The following is a 24686-nucleotide window of genomic DNA, read 5'->3' on the forward strand; positions in this document are numbered from 1 at the left end:
TCAGGCCCTTAAATCGATATGTAAGAAATTAAGGGCTTTGGCTGGGCATGGTGGCTCATGCTTGTAATCTCAGCACTTTGGGAGGCCAGAGCAGAAGGATTGCTTGCATCCAGGAATTCTGGCGTAGCTTGGGCAACGTAGTGAGACCCCATCTGTACAAAAAATCAAAAATTATCTTGGTGTAGTGGCATGCACCTATAGTCGTAGCTACTCGGTAGTCTGAGGGAGGGGGATCGATTAAGCCCAGGAGCTTGATGTTGAAGTGAGCTCTGATTGTGCCACTGCACTCAGCCAAGGTGACAAAAAAGGCCCTGTCTCCAAAAAAGAAAAGAAATAAGGGTTTTGCTTTATTATGTTATGTTTTAGAGTACAGTCATCAGTCTTATAATCTGTGGTTTCATTTTAGTGTCTGTTTATTTTTAATTAAAATTTTTTTTGAGACAGGGTCTCAGTCTGTTACACAGGATAAAGTGCAGTGTTGTGATTTTGGCTCACTGCAGCCTTGACCTCTTGGGTTCAGGTGATCCTCCCACTTCAGCCCCCTAGGTAGCTAGGACTACCTAGCATGTACCACCACACCTGGCTAATTTTCTGTATTATTTTGTAGAGATGGAGTTTTGCCATGTTGCCTAGGCTGGTCTTGAATTCTTGAATTCTTGGGCTCAAGCAATCCACCTGCCTTGGCCTCCCAAAGTACTGAGATTATAGGCATGACCCACTCTGCCAGGCCTTTATTTTTAGTGGTTGATAGCTAGTCTCAGTGCAGCTTTACTCTTTTTTTTTTTTGTGAAACATTGCTTTACGCCCCAGATTCTTTCTTTCTTTTTTTTTTTTTTTTTTTTTTTTTTGAGACAGAGTCTCGCTCTGTCGCCCAGGCTGGAGTGCAGTGGCCGGATCTCAGCTCACCGCAAGCTCCGCCTCCCGGGTTTATGCCGTTCTCCTGCCTCAGCTTCCCGAGTAGCTGGGACTACAGGCGCCCACCACCACGCCCGGCTAGTTTTTTTTTTTGTATTTTTTTAGTAGAGACGGGGTTTCACTGTGTTAGCCAGGATGGTCTCGATCTCCTGACCTCGTGATCCGCCCGTCTCGGCCTCCCAAAGTGCTGGGATTACAGGCTTGAGCCACCGCACCCGGCCCCCAGATTCTTTCTTTTCTCTTTTTTTTTTTTTGTGACAGGATCTTGCTGTATTCCTGGTTGGAGTGCAGCAGTGCGATCAGCACTCACTGCAACCTCAAACTCCTAGGCTCAAGCGATCCTCCCACCTCAGCCTCCTAACTGTCTGGGACTACCGATGCATGCCACCACACCTGGCTAACCTTTGTATTTTTTGGAGAGAAGGGGTCTCACTACATTGTCTAGGCTGGCTTCAAATTCTTGACCTCAAGTAATCCTCCTGTCTTGCCCTCCTAAAGTGCTGGGATTATAGATGTGAGGCATCATGACTGGCCTCCTTTAATTTCTTCTTTTTTTTTTTTTGAGACGGAGTCTCGCTCTTTTGCCCAGGCTGGAGTGCAGTGGCACGATTGTATTTTTAGTAGAGACAGGGTTTCACCATGTTAGCCAGGATGGTCTTGATCTCCTGACCTCGTGATCCGTCCGCTTTGGCCTCCCAAAGTGCTGAGATTACAGGCATAATCCACCGTGCCTGGCTGGCCTCCTTTAATTTCTTAACCATGAATATCCTCCCCCCACTTTTATTATGGACATTCTGAAGCACATAAAAATAGGGAGTATAATAAATTTGTACATATTTAACATTCAGCTTCTGTAATTAGAAACAAATGGCCCATCTGGTTTCATCTAGGCCTCTTTGCTGTCCTTTCATCTCCAACTAGATTATTTTAAAGCAAATTCTAGATGACATTCTGCTGAGTGTTTCTGCCAGAGTTACACCTCTCTTTGCTAATGTGAAAAAATGCCCGTGATAACTGTGAAATACGTGTGTCCTATTTAGGTGTCTAAACACTTTAATGTCACAGTATTAAGACCTTGAAATATAGCTTAGATATGTTTTTCTAAATTAGAAGACTTTATTTTTTAGATATGCAGAAAATTGAGCAGAAAACAATGAGTTCCCATATACCTTCTTCATCCTAGCAGTTTCCCCATCATTAACATATTGTGTTAGTGTGGTACATTTATTACAAAGGAGCGAATATTGATATATTATTATTAACTAATTTTATAGTTTACTTTGTGTTATGTATTCTATGGACTTTAACATGTATAGTGACATATATCCCCTATTACCAGTATCATACAGGAGAATTTCACTTCCCTAAAAATCTTTTATGTTCTACCCACTCCTTCCTTGTTCCTGGTCCCCACTCCTCCCTCCTCCCTCCCTCCATCTTAAGCCCATCGCAACCGCTGATCTTTTTACTCTCTCCATCGTTTTGCCTTTTCCAGAATGCCATGTAGTTGGAGTCATATAGTATGTAGCCTTTTCAATTGGCTTTTTTCACTTAGCAGTGTGCATTTAAGGTTTCTCCATGTCTTTTTGTAATTTGAGAAGCTCATTTTAAAAAAATTTTATTCTTTTAGATTGTTGAACAAATAAATACAAAACTGCCATCATCATTTGTAGAAAAACTGTTTATACCATCATCTAAACTACTATTCTTGCGTTATCATAAAGAAAAAGAGGTGAGTAATACATTGATAATGAACTTTGACAACTTGGGTCACTGAAGAGTTGGACCTAATGTTGCTTACCAGGCTACATAAGTGAAATTGAGTGAAATGTGAAATGTTTGATTTAGAATATAGTGATTGTATTTGTTCTTTTCAATTTATATTTCTTGATAATCATACTGAATACTTTGATGAATGATATGCCAGATACTCTTTTCAGACTATGCATCTTTTGCTGTTATTAAATTTATTAAATTTTCATAAGAGTAAAACAAGCTGACACATTTATAAAGTTATAAATTAAGAAGTACTGTATATTTTGTAAACAAAAATGACTGGCTTTTCAACCACCCCCTGAGTCAAATCCACCACAGACTTCCTTGGTAGATTTAAGAAAACCAGTCTTAAACTGCTGTTTGCATATGTCTTTTGATGTTGATTATTTAAAAAAAAAAAAAAAGGCCTTTTTGGAAATTTCATATTGACAGTTTTCATTTGTAGTACTCTTTATTTGTGATAAAACTTTATAGATTTGAAATAGCATACTGATCTGTGTCAGTTTTCTGATTGGTTTTTAAAAAATTAAAATATTAAGTGTTACAGACAGTGAATTGATCAATTTTAAATTTATTTGTATCATCAGCACTAATACAGATAGTGGTTTATTTTCCATTTATCGCTTCCTTGAATTTTTTGTTTTTCAGGTTGTTGCTGTAGCCCATGCTGTTTATCAAGCAGTGCTCAGCTTGAAGAATATTCCTGTTTTGGAGACTGCCTATAAGTTAATATTGGGAGAAATGACTTGTGCCCTAAACAACCTCCTACATAGTCTGCAACTTCCTGAGGCCTGTTCTGAAATAAAGCATGAGGCTTTTAAGAATCATGTGTTCAATGTAGACAATGCAAAATTTGTAGTTATATTTGACCTGAGTGCCCTGACTACAATCGGAAATGCCAAAAACTCACTAATAGGGGTGAGTCTTTGATTGTAAAGACTTTGTTTTATCCACAGTTCAACTTTTTCTCATTACATATTTATGTATTTCACTATCATGTCAACATGTCTGCAGAATTACTGTGTGTAACAAATAGCCATATTTAAGACATGCCTGGATAAATAAAATTAGTAGGAACATTTTCTTGCCATTATATTTAACTTTTATGCCGGGCGCGGTGGCTCAAGCCTGTAATCCCAGCACTTTGGGAGGCCGAGACGGGCGGATCACGAGGTCAGGAGATCGAGACCATCCTGGCTAACACGGTGAAACCCCATCTCTACTAAAAAATCCAAAAAACTAGCCGGGCGAGGCGGCGGGCGCCTGTAGTCCCAGCTACTCGGGAGGCTGAGGCAGGAGAATAGCGTGAACCTGGGAGGCGGAGCTTGCAGTGAGCTGAGATCTGGCCACTGCACTCCAGCCTGGGCGACAGAGCAAGACTCCGTCTCAAAAAAAAAAAAAAAAAAAAAAAAAAAAAAAAAACAAACTTTTATTCTTCCTTTTCCTTGATAAATCTTGTTAAGTTTTTTTGTTTTCTAGAAAATATCTTATGAATTTCTCCTGTTTGCTCTAGCATGCTTATAGAAAATGTCAATGTTTCTTACAGCTAAAATTTGTATAGTGGTTTTGAAATGCAGTCTCTTTCTTCTTCCCCTGGCACTTTTTTCTTTCTGTCTACTGAAGTTAGTTCTTATACATGGTCTTATATTTTGGCTGTCTCTTTTCCCTAGGAACATTCATACAGGTTGAATATTCCGGGACTGGAAGGGTTTTAGATTACGGATTTCGGAAGACTCTTTTTTTTTTTTGTGACAGGAGTTTCACTCTTGTTGCCCAGGCTGGAGTGCAATGGCACCATCTCAGCTCACTGCAATGTTCGCCTCCCGGGTACAACCGGTTCTCCCGTTTCAGCCTCCCAAGTAACTCGGATTACAGGCATACTCCACCACGCCTGGATAATTTTTTTGTATTTAGTAGAGATGGGGTTTCACCATGTTAGCCAGGCTGGTTGTGAACTCCTGACCTCAGGTGATCCACCCGCCTTAGCCTCCCAAAGTGCTGGGATTACAGGCGGGTGCCACCATGCCCTGCCGGATTTTGGAATATTTTCTTTTCTTTTCTTTTTTTTTTTTTTTTTGAGACGGAGTCTCGCTCTGTCACCCAGGCTGGAGTGCTGTGGCCGGATCTCAGCTCACTGCAAGCTCCGCCTCCCGGGTTCACGCCATTCTCCTGCCTCAGCCTCCCGGGTAGCTGGAACTACAGGCGCCGCCACCTCGCCCGGCTAGTTTTTTTTTGTAGTTTTTAGTAGAGACGGGGTTTCACTGTGTTAGCCAGGATGGTCGCGATCTCCTGACCTCATGATCTGCCCGTCTCGGCCTCCCAAAGTGCTGGGATTACAGGCTTGAGCCACCGCGCCCGGCTGGAATATTTTCATAACACTTACCAGTGAGCGTCCCTAATCTGAAAATCCTAAATCTGAAATGCTCCAAAATTTGAAACTTTTTGAGCGCCAGTATGATGCCCCAAGTGGAAAAATCCCACACCTGACCTCATGTGATGAGTCCAAATTGTTGTATGCACAAAATTGTTTAAAATGTTGCATAAAATGACCTTCAGGCTATGAATTTTATGTTTAGTCTTGGATCCCATCCCCCAGATATCTCATTTTATATATATGCAAATATTCCCAAATCCAAAAATATACAAAGTCTGAAACACTTCTGGTCCTGAGCATTTTGAATAAGGGATACTCAACCTGTAGTCTTTCTTTTAGGGGGAAAAAGAAGCCTTTTTTTTTTTTTTTTGGAGACAGAGACATGCTGTTGTCGCCTGGGCTGGAGTGCAGTGGTGCAATCTTGGCTCACTGCAACCTCTGCCTCCCGGTTTCCAGCAATTCTCCTGCCTTGGCCTCCCTAGTAGCTGAGATTAAAGACGCCTGCCACCACGACGGGCTAATTTTTGTATTTTTAGTAGAGACAGGGTTGGCCAACCTGTCTTGAACTCCTAACCTCAGGTGATCCACCCGCCTCAGTCTACCTGCTGGGATTACAGGCATGAACCACCATGCCCAGCCTGTTTTTTTTTTTTTTTTTTTAAGTTATTTGACATGGCCCTGCTCTTGATTTGTATTTATTATTTATGGTTTGTGTATTTCTGCTTCCTGTTGGACAATACAGAGTTGAAAAACATTATTTTAATAGAAAGTAATAGGTGTAGGCTGGGCACGGTGGCTCACACCTATAAACCCAGGACTCTGGAAGGCCAAGTTGGGCTGATAACTTGTGGTCAGGAGTTTGAGACCAGCCTGGCCAACATTGTAAAATCTTGCCTCTACTGAAAATAGAAAAATTACCCAGGGGTGGTGGTGAGCACCTGTAATCCTAGCTACTTGGGAGGCTGAGGCAGGAGAATTGCTTGTACTTAGGAGGTGGAGGTTGCAGTGAGCTGAAATCACACCACTGCACTCCAACCTGGGCGACAGAGCCAGGCTCTGTCTCAAAAAAAACAAAAAAAGAAAGAAAGAAAGTAATGGATGTAATTAGGGGATAAAGTTTTTAGGAGGAAAAAGGTAAAATCTGATGTTTGCACTTGCATGTGCTCCATGTCGTTTGATTGGATTGCCTTGTATAATTCCATAGCTGCTTCCCTTATTACCAGTTACAGCTTATGTTTGAAGTCACAATAAACTTTTCTTCAAACACGAAAGCTTGATTTTTGAGGAATTCACATTATTTACAGATTCAAAGATGTTTATATCCTGTACTCTAGAAATAAGGAGAAAGTGGGTGGGAATGGGGCAGTCAGGTGGAATACAGTGTCTTGGCAGTATAAAGGAAAAAGGTGGATGGAAAAGGTGTAGAGTGGCAGGGTGTGCCTTTGTTTCCTCATTGAACAGGGCACCTTGCCATTTGCAATATATGGAAAAATGAAATGCAGTCTACTCCCCCAAAAAGCACATACAAAGGGCTTTGTTTAGACCAGAGATCAACAAACTATAATCCATGGGCCAAATACAGCCCAGCACCTGTTTTTTGTTTGTTATTTTAAATGTATAATTCACTGATTTTTAGTATATTCACAGAAGTGTGCAACCATCACAACTCCGCACCTGTTTTTGTAAAGAAAGTTCTCTTTGGGCTGGGCACGGTGGCTCAAGCCTGTAATCCCAGCACTTTGGGAGGCCGTGGTGGGCAGATCACCTGAGCTCAGGAGTTCAAGACCAGCCTGGCCAACATGGTGAAACCCTATCTTTACTAAAAAATTGCAAAAGTTAGCAGGGCGTGGTTGTGGACACCTATAATCCCAGCTACTTGGGAAGCTGAGGCAGGGAGAATTGCTTGAACCCCGGAGGTGGAGGTTGCAGTGAGCCGAGATCGCACCATTGCCCTCCAGCCTGGGCAACAGAGCGAGAGACTCTGACTCAAAAAAGAAAGTTTTCTTGGAACATAGCTACTCTCATTCCTGTGTTTTATATGTGGCTGGTTTTTTGTTTTGAGAGAGAGAGTCTTACTTTGTTACCTAGGCTGGAGTGCAGTATTATGATCTCGGGTCATTACAACCTCTGCTTCCCAGATTCAAGTGATTCTCCTACCTCAGCCTCCCGAGTAGCTGGGGTTACAAGTGTGCACCACTACGCCCAGCTAATTTTTGTAATTTTAGTAGAGATGGGGGTCCCACTGTGTTGCTCAGGCTGGTTTCGAACTCCTGGACTCAAGTGTTCTGCCCACCTTGGCCTCCCAAAGTGCTAGGATTAGAGATGTGAGCCACAGCACCTGACCTGTGACTGTTTTCTTACTGTCGTGATAGATGAGGAGTTGCTGCGTTGCACAGAGATGCTATATTGCATGCAAAGGCTTTACTGACTTCACAAAAAAGTGTTTGTCCCAGGTTTAGTGTGCTAGATCCCTTCCAATCTGTAATTTTAATTTAAAAATGTCTACCCCTGTTTTGAAGGATAAACTCTGTATGCTTGTGCTTGTTTTGGAGAAGCCATAAACTTACTTTGTTTTGTACATGATCAGATGTGGGCGCTATCTCCAACTGTCTTTGCACTTCTGAGTAAGAATCTGATGATTGTGCACAGTGACCTGGCTGTTCACTTCCCTGCCATTCAGTATGCTGTGCTCTACACATTGTATTCTCATTGTACCAGGTACTGTATTTACAAATTTTTCTTAAGAAAAGAACCCCACAAAACATTTTTTTTAATGTATAGATTTTAAAGATGTATGTTGATTTAACTTTGGACATGCTTGCTTTCTTTGATTAAAGATGAAAAGATAATCTATGCTTTGTCTTTCAGGCATGATCACTTTATCTCTAGTAGCCTTAGTTCTTCCTCTCCTTCTTTGTTTGATGGAGCCGTGATTAGCACTGTAACTACCGCTACAAAGAAACATTTCTCAATTATATTAAATCTTCTGGGAATATTACTTAAGAAAGATAACCTTAACCAGGACACGAGGTAACAGATATTATATAGTATTAACTATTCCTAATTTTATTAATTTGCCTTTATAATTTGAAAATAAGAAATGTGGATTACAAAAAATAAAAAAATGTGGATTACAGAGGTGAGGTAGAGCATTTTCTTTGTTGTCAAACACCTTATAATTTGGTTTTATTAATCTAGGCTTTCTTGTTCTTTCTGAAAAGAAATACATGAACAGTCTCAATCCCCCATCCCCAGTGTTTCATAGAAGAATATATATAGATTTTTAATATTCTTTGCTTTTTTTTTTTGAGACAGAGTTTTGCTCACTGCAACCTCTGCCTCCCACGTTCAAGTGATTCACCTGCCTCAGCCTCCCAAGTAGCCGTGATTACAGGTGCCTGCCACCACACCCAGCTAATTTTTGTATTTTTAGTAGAGACGGGGTTTCACCATGTTGTTGGCCAGGCTGGTCTTGAACTCCTGACCTCAGGTGAGCCACCGCTCCTGGCCTCTTTGCTATTATCATGCTGCGTTGGGAGGTTTTCTTAAAAGGCACACAACAATTTTGACAGTAATTTCTGTAGTTTCATTTTTTATTGTTTGAGATGTTTGAAAAACCAAGAGAAAACCAATGTAAGAAGACTAGACTTTTAAACTGTTTTTTTTTTTTTTTTGTTTTTTTAAATGTACAATTAACTGTATATTTTGTGTTTCAGGAAACTGTTAATGACTTGGGCTTTGGAAGTAGCTGTTTTAATGAAGAAGTCCGAAACATATGCACCTTTATTCTCTCTTCCGTCTTTCCATAAATTTTGCAAAGGCCTTTTAGCCAACAGTAAGACTCGATGTTTTTTTTTCTGTTTTGTTTATCAATCCTTAAAAGGGTCTTTGGTAATGGGAGATGGTCATCAATCGAACTCTTTTCCTGACCTGAAGATGTATAATCCTCATTTTAATAACAGATATACAGTCTTGATGTTTTTTCATTCTTAGTATTAGAAAAATGTTTTTGAAGTGATTGTCACATATTTAAGCTTATGTGAATGTTTATAGTTTGCATATACTTTTACATTTTCTCTCAGAAAAGGTTTGTGTGATGACCAGTCAGTTACATTTCGTGGGTTTTGTTGAACGTATCATTTTTCCAAATGTGACAGTCAGTGAGGGTTCTGGACAAGAACGGTGCCTAGTCTATAGTAGGTACTCACTCTTTGTTGAATGAATGAATGGATTCAGATTCTTTTGGCCAGCTGAAAGTAACTGTCTTTTAATGTTTAATAGCTCTCGTTGAAGATGTGAATATCTGTCTGCAGGCATGCAGCAGTCTACATGCTCTGTCCTCTTCCTTGCCAGATGATCTTTTACAGAGGTATGGAATTAAGATCATGTCTTTTGACACTAACCCTAATAACCTGGAAATGTTAACACACCTGCTTTGTCTGTTTCGTTCTTTCATAGATGTGTTGATGTTTGCCGTGTTCAACTAGTGCACAGTGGAACTCGTATTCGACAAGCATTTGGAAAACTGTTGAAATCAATTCCTTTAGATGTTGTCCTAAGGTATAACAGTTGTTTTGGAGTAAAGACATTCTGTTATATTTACAGCCTCTAGTGGTTGTCTACTTTAGGAGAAGACAAATCACCTATTAGAACATTAATGACACATCTTTTATGGCCCTGCTTGTCAGTGATTGAAGTGATGTCAAATAATCCAATTTTGCAAGTCTGCAAGAAACTTAAAAATTTTTAATGAGCTTTAGAGGCTCACAATAATGAGTATGGAATAGCTCATATAGTGCCAGAATGTGTTTCTTAGTAGCTCAGATATTTGAAAAACTAAACAGTAATCTTTTACTGTTTTTGATCAAGTTGATTTGGGAGCTTTAAGAGCCTAAAATTGATCCTTTTGTAATACATAAGCAGAAAGTTCATATGTTTGATATGCCTCCCTCAAATCCTCTTATGATGTCGGCACATTGCCTATCTGAGGTGAATAAAAAAGGATCTAAAGTTATAATCACATCTCTGTATCCATTTTAAAGTCTCAATTTTACTATATTTTTACCTCCAGTGAGTTAATAAGTAAATAATCTGCTTACAGTATGTGCTAACCTTTTAAGCTAAAACATTTTGCATAACAACAACTTTATTTTCTGTCTACAGCAATAACAATCACACAGAAATTCAAGAAATTTCTTTAGCATTAAGAAGTCACATGAGTAAAGCACCAAGTAACACATTCCACCCCCAAGATTTCTCTGATGTTATTAGTTTTATTTTGTATGGGAACTCTCATAGAACAGGGTAAGGCATTTCTTTGACTGTTTTATCTGGAAAACATAATTTTAAGACTTTACATGCAGTTTTGAAGAGAAAATATGTTTGGGGGTGGCAGAGTATCAAATAACATTCTTCTCATATGGGTTATTTTAGTTTTCATCAGTAGGAAAATTGCTTTGAAGATAGCATCTGTAGATACAAAAATGAGTTTTGAAATTGAGTAATGAAATGTGGTTAACAGTTAACTGATGTGATGTCATTAACACTTTGGGGAATGGGGTGGGGGTGGAGATATTCTAGAAATGCTTAGTTACATTCAATGAGTTTCATTCCTGACTGGCATGAGCCATTTACCCTAATCATCCTTACACACTGTACCTCGTCCTGTTAATTATAAAAGACCTCAAAATGAGAAGGGGGGATATAATGCTTCTCAATTTCATAGGTTTTGCCTATTTTGGAGTAGGGAAAATTATAGTTTTATTCCCATTTCCCTTGCATTTTTTTTTGCATTATTAAAATGAAGTTGTCATTGTCTTTTAAATATGAAACTACTTTTCCCAGGAAGGACAATTGGTTAGAAAGACTGTTCTATAGCTGCCAGAGACTGGATAAGCGTGACCAGTCAACAATTCCACGCAATCTCCTGAAGACAGATGCTGTCCTTTGGCAGTGGGCCATATGGGAAGCTGCACAATTCACTGTTCTTTCTAAGCTGAGAACCCCACTGGGCAGAGCTCAAGACACCTTCCAGACAATTGAAGGTAACTCACTCAAGCTTTGTGATGTGAATATTTTCAAAGCCTTATTAAGAAATAATGGATTTTTAAATCTTTGTTAAAGATTTGAGAATATATGATTTTTTTTAAAATAAAAAAAAGTAATTTTCAGGTATGTTTGTTAGAGTAAGCTATCATTGAATAATTGCATTGGAAATACGTTTTTTTTCCAAAACTTATGGGAGTCATGTGGAAAAAAATTTTTTTTTTCCTAAAGTGAAAAATCTTTCATGTTGGGATTTTTTATTTTTAAATGACGGATAGACAGAGGATACTTGATAAATGTGAATTTGTAATAAAAAATTCACACTTCTTCTAGAAACTTTTAAGATTTTTAAAAATTCAGAATGTTGTCTTTGCTTTCAGGTATCATTCGAAGTCTTGCAGCTCACACGTTAAACCCTGATCAAGATGTTAGTCAGTGGACAACTGCAGACAATGATGAAGGCCATGGTAACAACCAACTTAGGCTTGTTCTTCTTCTGCAGTATCTGGAAAATCTGGAGAAATTAATGTATAATGCATATGAGGGATGTGCTAATGCATTAACATCACCTCCCAAGGTTGGTTTCTGTGAGACAGTGTTGTTTTATAGCAGTTTAATGGTCACAGCTGGCAGTATGTGCAGAGCTGAAATTAGAGTAGACTTATGTATTTGGTTTATATATAGGTGAGACATCCTTACCTATAAATTGAACCAGTCCTGAGCTTTTCTTTCTCTTATCATAAAGGTCATTAGAACTTTTTTCTATACCAATCGCCAAACTTGTCAGGACTGGCTAACACGGATTCGACTCTCCATCATGAGGGTAGGATTGTTGGCAGGCCAGCCTGCAGTGACAGTGAGACATGGCTTTGACTTGCTTACAGAGATGAAAACAACCAATCTATCTCAGGTAAAGTGATGTGTTTGGAATTCATTTTACGTCTGTTAATAAGAAAACATGGTTTAATTCCTTTGCTGTGTTTTAATCTATGGATAAAATAAGTTAAAGCTTGGATTCATTTTCAAAGGTTTTGATCCTGTATTTTGTAAAAGCAACAACTGCCAGAGTTACCTATTTTATTCATGTTGAAACAATGTTAGAATGTTAAAATAATGTTCATGTTTTTGTTCATGTTAAAACAATGTTCATGTTAGAACACGTTAAAACTATATTTCTTATGTGCAAAGTTTAGAACTTTAAAGGTAATTCTAAAAATATGTTTGTGGGAGAAATCTTTTTTTTTTTTGGAGACACAGTTTCACTCTGTCGCCCAGGCTGGAGTGCAGTTGTGCTATCTCGGCTCACTGCAACCTCCGCCTCTTGGGTTCAAGCGATTCTCTTGCCTCAGTCCTTGGGATTACAGGCACCCGCCACCATACCCAGCTAAGTTTTGTATTTTTAGTAGAGACAGGGTTTCACCATATTGGCCAGGCTGATCTCGAACTCCTCCTGACCGCAAGTGGTCCGCGCACCTCGGCCTTCCAAAGTGCTGGGATTACAGACATGAGCCATTGCACCTGGCCAGGAGAAATTGTTTTTTTTTTTTTTTTTTTTTTTTTGAGACAGAGTCTCGCTCTGTCGCCCAGGCTGGAGTGCAGTGGCCGGATCTCAGCTCACTGCAAGCTCCGCCTCCCGGGTCTACGCCATTCTCCTGCCTCAGCCTCCCGAGTAGCTGGGACTACAGGCGCCCGCCACCTCGCCCGGCTAGTTTTTTGTATTTTTTAGTAGAGACGGGGTTTCACCGTGTTAGCCAGGATGGTCTCGATCTTCTGACCTCGTGATCCGCCCGTCTCGGCCTCCCAAACTGCTGGGATTACAGGCTTGAGCCACCGCGCCCGGCCGAGAAATTGTTTTTATAACGTATGACAAATGCTTGAGTAATTCCTGGCTTGAAAATGGGCTTATAATAAATAACTGGAATCCAAAAATAACAAAATGTTTAGCAATTCAGGTCATGTCAAGCAGTATTCAAACACATGAAGTTAGTCATTCTTTAATTCCTGTTATTTATATTTAATTTTTGCTTTCTTTTTACTCCATGTGTTATTCCTACAGAGGTCACAGGTTAAATGTTTGAGTAATTTTGGGGTGGGGGTACAAATATCCATGTGCTGCTAAGGTTCTGTTAATCACCCTTTGTGGCTATTTTATATGTAACATTTTAAAGAATTTTGGGCTAAATAATGTGAAAATTGTGAAAATAATTGTTAAATACATTTGGCTTTAAGCAGGCACAGACTGTGATCAGTTGTAAATTTTATAGGGATTTACGTTTTGATGGTATTGGATGACTTAATTTTTCTGAATGTGTTTTCAGGGGAATGAATTGGAAGTAACCATTATGATGGTGGTAGAAGCACTATGTGAACTTCATTGTCCTGAAGCTATACAGGGAATTGCTGTCTGGTCATCATCTATTGTTGGAAAAAATCTTCTGTGGATTAACTCAGTGGCGCAACAGGCTGAAGGGAGGTAGGTTGGAAGGAAGGAAATGGGTGATAGAATTACTTTATGTTTAAGTTGTTTGTATTACTCACTGACATTGTAGCCAAATCATAAAACAGCTTTGTTTGCTTTCAGCAATTGAAAGTTGCTATAAATCACTTCATCAGGAGGTATCTTCAGTTTGTTCTTTAGTTAGCAATACTTGAGTGCCTTTCTTACTTAAGAATTAGTGGGAAATCACACTGGGAAACAAGACCTGTCAGTTGGTTTATAAATGCTTTTGAACTTGATCCCTAGTTGAGCTCCTTTTCCCTCAGAGTCTGATACAAATTACCCTTTATTGTCAGAGTATTTGCCCATTAGTCCTCTGAACTCTACATTCAGACTCATTGCTTCCTCCAGGTAGAGTAGCTTGTTCTGTGTCCATTTATGTTAGTTTAATGAAATCTTGCAAATTTGGGAAAATAAAATAACTGCTCATACTTCCATATCTTTGTGGTAACTTCTGGTATGTGTGCTTTTGTAGTTCCATATTTCCATATCCATATGCTTTTGTAATTCTTTTTTCTTCCGTGTCGTTTTCTCCACTGTTCACCAAGACAGCAGCGTACGTAGGCACATGGTTTTATGATCTCCTTTTCCCATTTAGTATTTAAAAAAATGTTTGCCATGTTAGGCTGGAGGTGGTGGCTCACATCTGTAATCCCAGCGCTTTGGGAGGCCGAGGCGGGCGAATCACCTGAGGTCAGGAGTTTGAGACCAGCCTAACGTGGTGAAACCCCGTCTCTACTAAAAGTACAAAAAAATTAGCGGGGTGTGGTGGCACATGCATGTAATCCCAGGTACTTGGGAGACTGAGGCAGGAGAATCAGTTGAACCCGGGAGGCGGAGGTTGCAGTGAGCCCAGGTTGTGCCACTGCTCTCCAGCCTGGGCAGCAAGAGTGAAACTCCATCCCAAAACAAAACAAAACAAAACAAAACAAAAAATTGCCATGTTAAATATTCTACAATGTTATTTTTAATGAAGATTTGTATTTATGAGTATACCATAATTTAATATTTCTTACTGTTGGACATTAAGGTTGTTTCCAATATTTTTTTACTAACTTAATGCACCATAGCACTTAAAACCCTTGCTTATATTTCTGATTACTTTCTTGGATTCCACACAAACTGATTTACTAGAAGAAAGACTGTCAAATCATAAGTCTTATGATACATTCTATTGCTAAGTTACTCTACAGAAAAGATGGCTGCAGTTTATATCCTTAATAATAGAGTACCCCTTCCCTTCACCTTTGTGGATACTGACAGTCACTGAGAAGCAAGAATGCTGCCACCACCATCAGTGAAAATAGTTATTGCAGTTTACATTTCTATATTTTTATTAATGACTAATAGTAGAAGTTGCCCCATACAGTGACCTTTGGTGATTTTTTTAAAACATGGATCATGTCTTCATGGCCTCTCAATTTTTCTTGTGTTAATCTGTGAAATTTTATTAAATACTAAGATTGTTGATGCTATCCAATTTCTTGATTTATAATTTGTTTTTAATGTTTAATGTTGTGTTTCAGCATTATGCATCTAGATCTGTTACTTGTGCATCTTTTCTTGCATTTTATCCTTCTGCAAAGCCTTTCCACACACTGACATCAGTTACTTATCAGTACTTTCCACTAGTTCTTTTATACTGTCTTACTTTTTTTTAAAAAAACATTTAACAAATTTTAAATTTACTTTCATAGTTGTGAGGAAGACATCAAATCTCCCCCCACCATAGTCAACTCACTGTTTTAGCTCAATTTATTCTTGCACCGTTTTTGGGGCACAGGGCTGAAACGAGATATGTGTGTTTAAAATAAGACTCCTTTGGGGCTGGGTGCGATGGCTCATGCCTGAACTCCCAGTACTTGGGGAGACTGAGGTGAATGGATCGCTTGAGCCCAGGAGTTTGAGACCACCCTGGCCAACATAGCAAAACCTTATTTTAGCTGGGTGTGGTGGTGGGCACCTATATTCCCAGCTACTTGGGAGGCTGAGGTTGGAGGATTGCATGAGCCTCGGAGGGCAAGGCTGCCGCGAGCCATGATCATGCCACTGCCCTCCAGCCTGGGTGACAGTAAGACTCTGTCTCAAAGAATAAGTAAGTAAAGGCCAGGCGTGGTGACTTACGCCTGTAATCCCAGCATTTTGGGAGGCTGAGGCGGGTGGATCACCTGAGGTCAGGAGTTCAAGACCAACCTGGCCAACATGGTGAAACCCCGTCTCTACTAAAAATACAAAAAAATTAGCCTGGCATGGTGGTGAGTGCCTGTAATCCCAGCTACTCAGGAGGCTGAGGCAGGAGAATCGCTTGTACCCGGGAGGCAGAGGTTGCAGTGAGCTGAGATAGTGCCATTGCACTCCAGCCTGGGCAAGAAGAGCAAAACTCCATCTCAAAAAAAAAAAAAAAAAAAAAAGTAAGTAAATAAATAAATAAGACTGCTTCAATTTGCTTTTTCAGGTTTGAAAAGGCCTCTGTGGAGTACCAGGAACACCTGTGTGCTATGACAGGTGTTGATTGCTGCATTTCCAGCTTTGACAAATCGGTGCTCACCTTAGCCAATGCTGGGCGTAACAGTGCCAGCCCGAAACATTCTCTGAATGGTGAGTGTTCAGTATTTTTAAATAAAGCAAAAGTTATAGGAATATATTTTGTACTGATGATCTTACTTTATGTTTTTGGGTTTCTGTGCTCTTTGAAATATTTCTAATTGATCTGAATCTCTCTCTTCGTATTTTATAACATACTTTCAGGTGAATCCAGAAAAACTGTGCTGTCCAAACCGACTGACTCTTCCCCTGAGGTTATAAATTATTTAGGAAATAAAGCATGTGAGTGCTACATCTCAATTGCCGATTGGGCTGCTGTACAGGAATGGCAGAACGCTATCCATGACTTGAAAAAGAGTACCAGTAGCACTTCCCTCAACCTGAAAGCTGACTTCAACTATATAAAGTAAGGCTTTCTTTTTCCAATTATAAAATGAGTTTCCAAAAACTATGATTTTTTCCTGTGGCAAAAAAATATTAAAATTGATCATATGTAGTAATACAAAATGGTTATATTTCTAACTTACTGCCATTATGAAAATGACAACAGGGAACTGATGTCACAGGTGAGGAAGGTATTTGTATAATGGGAAAACAGACTGCTGAGATAGTCATTTGGTATTAATTCTCAGAACCTGTCGTTCTAAAACCTTAATACAATTTGAAGATTATGCCAGAGTGAATATAAAGAAAAATTTATACTGCTTTAGAAAGAATCACATTTGATGGCTTTGTTTCTAAATGAGGTCTGAATATATCAAAAACATTTATTCTGATAAGGACAGAGTTTGTGAACATCTGTAAATTAAACTTTCCTCTCATTCCTCTGTGCTTTTATTTTATTAATTCTGTAATTCAAAACTGAGCACTCACTCTGTTGCAGACACTTGGCTGGGAAGATAAAGGTCATTAGACTTTGTCTGATACCCTTGCCTTCTACTGCTAAATGGGTTAATGTGTAATTGCTTCATTGAGCATGTACTGCGACCCAGGCAGCACATAAAACAGACACAAATTCCAACTTTTTTTTTTTTTTTTGAGACGGAGTCTCGCTCTGTGGCCCAGGTTGGAGTGTAGTGGCGCGATCTCAGCTCACTGCAAGCTCCGCCTCCCGGGTTCCCGCCATTCTCCTGCCTCAGCCTCCGAGTAGCTGGGACTACAGGCGCCGCCGCCACGCCCGGCTAGTTTTTTTTGTATTTTTGGTAGAGACGGGGTTTCACCGTGTTAGCCAGGATGGTCTCGATCTCCTGACCTCGTGATCCACCCGCCTCGGCCTCCCAAAGTGCTGGGATTACAGGCTTGAGCCACCGCGCCCAGACACAAATTCCAACTTTTTAAAGCAAAGATTAGATAAAGAATATTGATAGAAGGATTAATTGGACCTCACTCACCTTTTCTATGCCATAAGGAAAGCAGTTAGGTAAAGCTGACCTTGGGAGGGAAGTCACAAGGTCAAATCATGCCCATCAGGATGCCCTTTGGGCCCAGACCTAATGTGAGGACTATGGGCTTGGAGTGTTCTGGAAATAGCTGGGAGGCCTATGTGGTTAGGAGCGCCTTAAACAGTAGGATAAAAGAGCGGAGAAATAGTTGGGAACTGAGAAAAGAACTTTGGCTGTTATTCTAGTAAGACTGACAATTTCAGGTGGGATTTGAACAGAGATGAGTTGTGGTCTGACTTGGTGGTTCATTCTGCTATGGTGAAAAGACTGGAGGTGGGGGGCAAGTGTGGAAGCATGGAGACCATTAATTTGTGAGGGCAATAGTAGAGGGAAAAGAAACAATGCTATTAACTGGAATAGGAGCACACAGAGAACAAGCCATGTTTTAAGATTTCTTTTTTTTTTTTTTTTTTTTTTGAGACGGCGTCTTGCTCTGTGGCCCAGGCTGGACTGCAGTGGCCGGATCTCAGCTCATTGCAAGCTCCGCCTCCCGGGTTCACGCCATTCTCCTGCCTCAGCTTCCCGAGTAGCTGGGACTACAGGCGCCCGCCACCTCTCCCGGCTAGTTTTTTGTATTTTTTAGTAGAGACGGGGTTTCACCATGTTAGCCAGGGTGGTCTCGATCTCCTGTCCTCGTGATCCGCCCGTCTCGGCCTCCCAAAGTGCTGGGATTACAGGCTTGAGCCACTGCGCCCAGCATGTTTTAAGATTTCTAAAGAAATGTGCAGATGAGATTGTTGGGTAAGCTATTAAGAATTGGATTTGGAACTAAGGAGAAAGTCTAAGCTCGAGAGATTTGCAGATCATTAGCACACAGAAAAGGCCCTTTTTCCTTTTCAGTCTCTATACTCTAGAGCCTTTGTAAGCCACCAAACCAGAGAGAAGCCTCTGGAGAATAGTGAGTGAAGAGGAAGGAAGGCTTGGATCAGAATCCTAGTTTAGCATTTTTGTGAAAGGATAGGAGAGGAAGCCATTCAAAAAAACACAGGGACATTGAGGAGGGAAGTGTCCTAGATATAGGACATCTAGATGGGAGTAGTCAGGCTTGTCAGATGCTCTAGGGATTATGAGGAAAAAGAGTATTGTAGAGAGACAGAAGCAGCTCGATTGAATAGTATTGAGTGGTAGAGACATTTGAAAATGAAAAGCTTGAGGTAAGTTATTTGGTCAGTGAGTTTTTCTTTAAGTCGAGGATAGGAAGCTGTTGCTGGAGGGAAATATTAAATGTTTATTTTAAATGTTGGAGAGATTATGTTCTTTTGGTCAAGGGGAAGGAGCCACTGGAAAGCAGAGGTTGAAGAGATAGGAGAAAGAACTGATAGATTAACTGGACCTCACCTTTTCTATGCCTCAAGGAAAGCAGTCAAAGTTGGTGTAGACAGAATTTGGGCAGTATATGGTAGATTGGGGGTAGGGGTAGAGGAAATTAAAGCCTGTGTTTTTTGTTTATTTGTTTGTTTTTCTGAGGACTCAGTCATTAGCTGAAAGCATAGGGCATTGTAGAGCATAGTGGGGACTTGGGGAACCTGCCACTGCAGAGGACTTTAGGACCTTTTAATGGCAGAAACGATGAATGTGTTGGCATCAGTTCATCATGCTCAGTACTCAAGGCTCCCCCTGAGAAGCTGGTGGTTGTACTGATCTAGGTAGAATCAGGCACAGGATAAGTCAGCTGATGTGCCTTTCCAACACTGGCCTCAGACTGAGTCATAAGGGAAGTGACACAGTGAGAGGGACAGGCAAAGATGGAAAAGAGAGAGAGAGAGAGAAACAGTGTCTTCTTCCTGGCTGGAGAGCCCCTATCATGAAAATGGGGACAGGGTGAGGGATCTGAAAGGAACAACATAGAGCTGGGAGGATGAGGCCTGTCTTCCTGGCATTGATGCTGCAGGACTACAGGAAAGAATTTCAGAGGTGTCATTATTTTTCATATAAGCAGATGAAAGAGAATAATTCTTTGAAAAAAAGAGAAGTAGGTGAGAAAGGGAGAGACAGAGTGATGCCAGCAGTGAAAGAAGCCAGGACTGAGATACAAGACTGTGATGCTGGGAGAGCTGCAAGGGCTCATGCTGTAGGTGAGGAGTGAGGCTGCACAGGGAGCTCACTCGCAGCTTGGAGAGAACTGGGTGTCAAAGTTGTCCTGCAGAGGTCTACTATCAGTGTGTTAGGCTCTGAAGAGAACAGGCTGCAACAGATGAAAACAGGAAGGAGACACAGGGGCGAGTCAACTCCACTGAAAGCCTGTAGTTGTGACTTTCTGGTTTGCCACTCTAATTTGAGTACTAATTAAATGGTAGTCACATCTTCAACATAAAAACCAAAATAGTGGCATCCTCGTGGAAGGAATTTTGTCAGAAAAATGCTCTGTACTTTGCTGTCTTCCTAGAATTTGTTCTGTTTTTGTTTTTGTTTTTTTTTAATGGTTCCACAGGCTGCGAATACAAGCTAACCGATTTTTAAATTACAGATCATTAAGCAGCTTTGAGTCTGGAAAATTTGTTGAATGTACCGAGCAATTAGAATTGTTACCAGGAGAAAATATCAATCTACTTGCTGGAGGATCAAAAGAAAAAATAGGTATTTGAGAAAATAGTTTTAAAATTATTTTAATGGACAAGTTGCTCAGAATGTTTGGCTTAGTATTATTTTACTGGAAAATCTGGAGGTTATTTTACATTTTTTGGGGGGCAGAATCCCATGTGAAGCAACAAATTTAGGGCTGCCCTATTTATGTTTGATTTGGGAAATGAAAACCAGTTAAAATTAAGTCAAATAAAAAAAAAAGGCCACCTAAATACTTTGAGATTTATCTAGCCGTTTTGTTTGACAAAGGACAAAGTAGTGTTTCAGCTAAATATTTTTCTTGGCTTTCATCTTGATGTGGCTCATTAATTAGGTTCTTTATCACAAATGGAACTCTTTATAAAATGTTATTAAAAAGTTGAACGAATATTCTGGATTGAGCAAGATTTGCTAATGCAGGTCTAGATTTGTCCCCTTAAATAGTAGATTGATTTACCGATTTTCTTTTTTTTTGAGACAGAGTCTCACTCTGTCACCCAGGCTGGAGTGCAGTGGCGCGATCTCAGCTCACTGCAACCTCTGCCCTCCAAGTTCAAGCGATTCTCCTGCCTCAGCCTCCTGAGTAGCTGGGATTACAGGTGCCTGCCTCTGTGCCCAGATAATTTTTTGTATTTTTAGTAGAGACGGGGTTTCACCATCTTGGCCAGGCTGGTCTTGAACTCCTGACCTTGTGATCCACCCACCTTGGCCTCCCAAAGTGCTGGGATTACAGGCGTGAGCCACCACGCCCGGCCTCGACTTACTGATTTTTGAGCCTTTGAAGGCAACTGCTTTTTAGGCGTCTGAGGTACAGTAATTTTATATGAAATGATGATTTTTATATAGTTCTCAGTAATGCTTATAGTGTTAACTGCCTTAAATATTAAAGGAGCTATTCATTGGTGATTATTTTTTAATAATGCCAAATATAAATAAAAATTTATAATAAAAGCACATTAACTTAATGACATTTTATTTAACTTCTGTAGACATGAAGAAACTGCTTCCTAACATGTTAAGTCCAGATCCAAGGGAACTTCAGAAATCCATTGAGGTTCAGTTGTTAAGAAGTTCTGTTTGTTTGGCAACTGCTTTAAACCCGATAGAACAAGATCAGAAGTGGCAGTCTATAACTGAGTAAGTTTACTCTTATGGAGGTAAATGTACATTGTATATATCATGTGATAAACATACATGGGGTGAAAGAGGGCTGGAAGGAGAGTTACTAAGTTACTAAATACTAGTGCTAATAGCTTCATTTTAGTTGTAGAAGTCATATGATACATGAATGCCGCTTGCCAACATAAACTGAGGTTGAAATGAAGTAAAATGTAAAAGTCCCCAAAAGCAAATGTCTTGACTTGCTAATATCATCTTATTATAGGGTAGGCTGCTCCTCTTACTTCCCCCAACTTTGGATGTCAGTTTGATAGCATGTTATCAATTGCTTTATTTTTTGAGTGGTTATGAATTGTAATTTTCATTAATCAACAGTAAATATTTTGTTTCAGAAATGTGGTAAAGTATTTGAAGCAAACATCCCGCATCTCTATTGGACCTCTGAGACTTTCTACTTTAACAGTTTCACAGTCGTTGCCAGTTCTAAGTACCTTGCAGCTATATTGCTCATCTGCTTTGGAGAACACAGTTTCTAACAGACTTTCAACAGAGGTCTGTATATTTTTACAAGCACATTCTTACGACTATTAATGGCCATTACTGTAGAACAAATACCTTATTTTTTGAGTTTTTTGATACAGGATTTGTGGTTGGACAAGCTAGTAAATCCAGAGTCTAACATGCTGCTTTCAGGCAATCTTTCATTTGGGAAGTACATGGGGCAGATGGAAGAACCTGAGATAATCTCAAGGATGGCAAATTGCTCAATTTTTTTTTTCTATTTTTGGGGTGGGAGGTGGTGTATGTAAAGACAGTTCCTTTAGGCGGATTACGTAAATTTTAGATTTGCTGCAAACAAAGATCTCTCCTCCTCGTCCCAAATGGGGTAAAGTTCAACCAGACATGAGGGCTTCCGAACGAATGATGATCTTTGAGAACCTCATTATAAAGCATTAGTTGTAATGTTTTTCTGCAGTTTAGCAGTCTGCTTTATAGTAAATGTGCTGTGATTTTTTTTTTTTTTTGTAATGTGCTTTATTGATAAATTAGACTTAATATTCTGAAGAAAGTTTCCCTTCAGAACAAAAGGCTTTCTCTTACTGTGTGCTTGCCTCTTGTAAGTAGAAGATAAATGATGTAAGGGTGTAGTGTAATAGATAAAACTACTGTAATCAGTCTGAAGTAGCCAAACTATATTGCAGTCTTGGACTTAAGACTTGCTATGTATCTGCAAACATATCAAGAGCCTGTTTTACGTTAAGTAATTTTGGTTTTTCTCTGGCAGGACTGTCTTATTCCACTCTTCAGTGAAGCTTTACGTTCATGTAAACAGCATGATGTAAGGCCATGGATGCAGGCGTTAAGGTATACTATGTACCAGAATCGGTTGTTGGAGAAAATTAAAGGTAAGTGTTTTTTTTTTTTTTAAGAGAAAATTAAAGGGATGTGTGTGTGTGTGGTGTGTGTGTGTGTGTTTTTAAATTTTGCTTTATTGAGGTATATATTACACATTCTAAGTGTATGGTTTGATGAGTTCTAACATGTCTTCACTTGTGTGACCACCAATACGATCAAGATACAGAACACCGTCTTACCCCAGAAGGTTCCCTTGTGGTCATCTCTTCATTTGCCTTGTCAGCAGTTACTGATTTGCTTTCTGTCACTATAAATTTGGCTTGTCTTTACTAAAGTTTCATGTACCTGAAATCATAACATGTTCTCTTGTGTTTGGCTTCTCTTGCTCAGCATGATATTTTTAAGGTTCACCCATATTGCATGTATCAGAAATACAATCCTTTTTGTTATTGAGTAGTAGTATTTTATATGTATATACCACAGTTTATTTCTCCCTTCATCTTTTGATAGATTTTGGGGTTTTTTCACTTTGGGCTATTAAGTATAAACCTGCTCTCAACATTCATGTGCAAGTCTTTGAGTGGACGTATATTTATGTTTCTCTTGAGTGAATGTGCCTTGTTGAGTCACGTGGCTTAACTTGAAAAAATTTTTAAAATCACTGTGGTGCATATGTAGTGATTATTATCTCATAGTGTTATTTACATTTTCTTGATGATTAATGATGTTGAGTGTATTTTCATTTCCATAGTGGCTACTGTGTATTTTAGTTTTCAAATGTTTGTTCAAATTCTTCACCCACTTTTAATGAAGACATAAGACTTATTTTTGTATTCTGAACATAAGTTCTTTGCACATAAAATGTACCGTGAATGTTGGGTTTTAAATACTCCAAATAAATGGCTAGAGAATTGCTATTTGTGTAAATATTTATATGTCAAAGGGATGCTAACAGTTTACTTTATTGCTCTAAAATAGAGAAGTTGCCAGAATGCCGTGGAGTTTTAGTGGAAAACGTGATAGTTGGTGTTACTGAGTAAATTTGAGTGTTAAATGTCAACATAAGCTAACGGCCAAGATAGGACTTGTACTGCAGGGTGGTTACTTGCAGCTGTGACTCAACTGGTCCTTCACTGCCAAACATACCTGGGGTTGGATTGTTGGCCTCATGTTTGCCGATTGAGGAACCTTAGGGCAAATCACTGAACTTCGGAACTGCTTTCCTTTTCAATTATATGGGGATTACCCCACTTTTGAGATACTTGTAAGGATTAGATGAGATGAAGAGATGAGACAAGGTATATAAAAGTTCTAGAAGAGAGCGTGTCATATAGTATGGCTTCACAAGTACCCTCATCTCCTTTCCAGTCCTTTTTTTTTTTTTTTTTTTTTTTGAGACAGTCTGACTGTTGCCCAGGCTGGAGTGCAGTGGCACTATCTTGGCTCATTGCAACCTCCGCCTCCCAGGTTTAAGTGATTCTCAAGCCTCAGCCTCCTGAGTAGCTGGGATTACAGGCATGAGCCACTGTGCCCAGCCAGTCCTTTTTTTATATCACATAAGTTTTTAAATTGAGAAGAAAAGTCAGTAACCATCAGTTGTATTCAGAGAAAGAACTCCATTCCTCTTCTTTTTTATTTGTTTATTCAGCAAGTATTGATCAAATGTGCTTTGTACCAGGTACTGCTCTATGTTGGGATATAATGGTGATCAAGGAGATTATAGATTCTGGCAGGGAAAACGGACAGCAATCACAGCGACCCAATATAGCGAGACCCTGTCTCTAATCGAAGAGTTTTAAAAAGCACCTGGCTGTGGGCCAGGTGCGGTGGCTAACGCCTGTAATCCCAGCACTTTGAGAGGCTGAGGCAGGTGGATCATGGGGTCAGGAGATCCAGACCAACCTGGGTGAAACAGTGAAACCCCATCTCTACTAAAAATACAAAAAAATTTGCCGGGCATGGGGGTGGGCACCTGTAGTCCCAGCTACTCAGGAGGCTGAGGCAGGAGAATGGCGTGAACCCGGGAGGCGGATCTTGCAGTGAGCCAAGATCGCGC

General features: G+C 39.8%; 1 protein-coding gene and 1 pseudogene across 1 annotated transcript in view; both read left to right on the forward strand.

The window, feature by feature from the left end:
* SMG1 (SMG1 nonsense mediated mRNA decay associated PI3K related kinase) overlaps positions 1-24686 on the forward strand; it is a 120520-nt gene that overhangs the window by 49409 nt on the left and 46425 nt on the right. The window contains 18 exon segments of the mRNA XM_033235613.1: positions 2546-2647; positions 3340-3609; positions 7653-7783; positions 7934-8095; positions 8782-8900; positions 9347-9434; positions 9524-9625; positions 10229-10369; positions 10910-11109; positions 11491-11687; positions 11856-12020; positions 13429-13583; positions 16063-16205; positions 16356-16557; positions 20061-20170; positions 21145-21292; positions 21667-21826; positions 22560-22680. Of these exon segments, the coding sequence (XP_033091504.1) occupies positions 2546-2647; positions 3340-3609; positions 7653-7783; positions 7934-8095; positions 8782-8900; positions 9347-9434; positions 9524-9625; positions 10229-10369; positions 10910-11109; positions 11491-11687; positions 11856-12020; positions 13429-13583; positions 16063-16205; positions 16356-16557; positions 20061-20170; positions 21145-21292; positions 21667-21826; positions 22560-22680 (2716 nt within the window).
* Positions 9966-10055, forward strand: LOC117098200 (annotated as a pseudogene).

Source organism: Trachypithecus francoisi, unplaced genomic scaffold (genome assembly GCF_009764315.1).
Source record: "Trachypithecus francoisi isolate TF-2019V2 unplaced genomic scaffold, Tfra_2.0 Lachesis_group15, whole genome shotgun sequence".
In the NCBI taxonomy this organism is placed as follows: Eukaryota; Metazoa; Chordata; class Mammalia; order Primates; family Cercopithecidae; genus Trachypithecus; species Trachypithecus francoisi.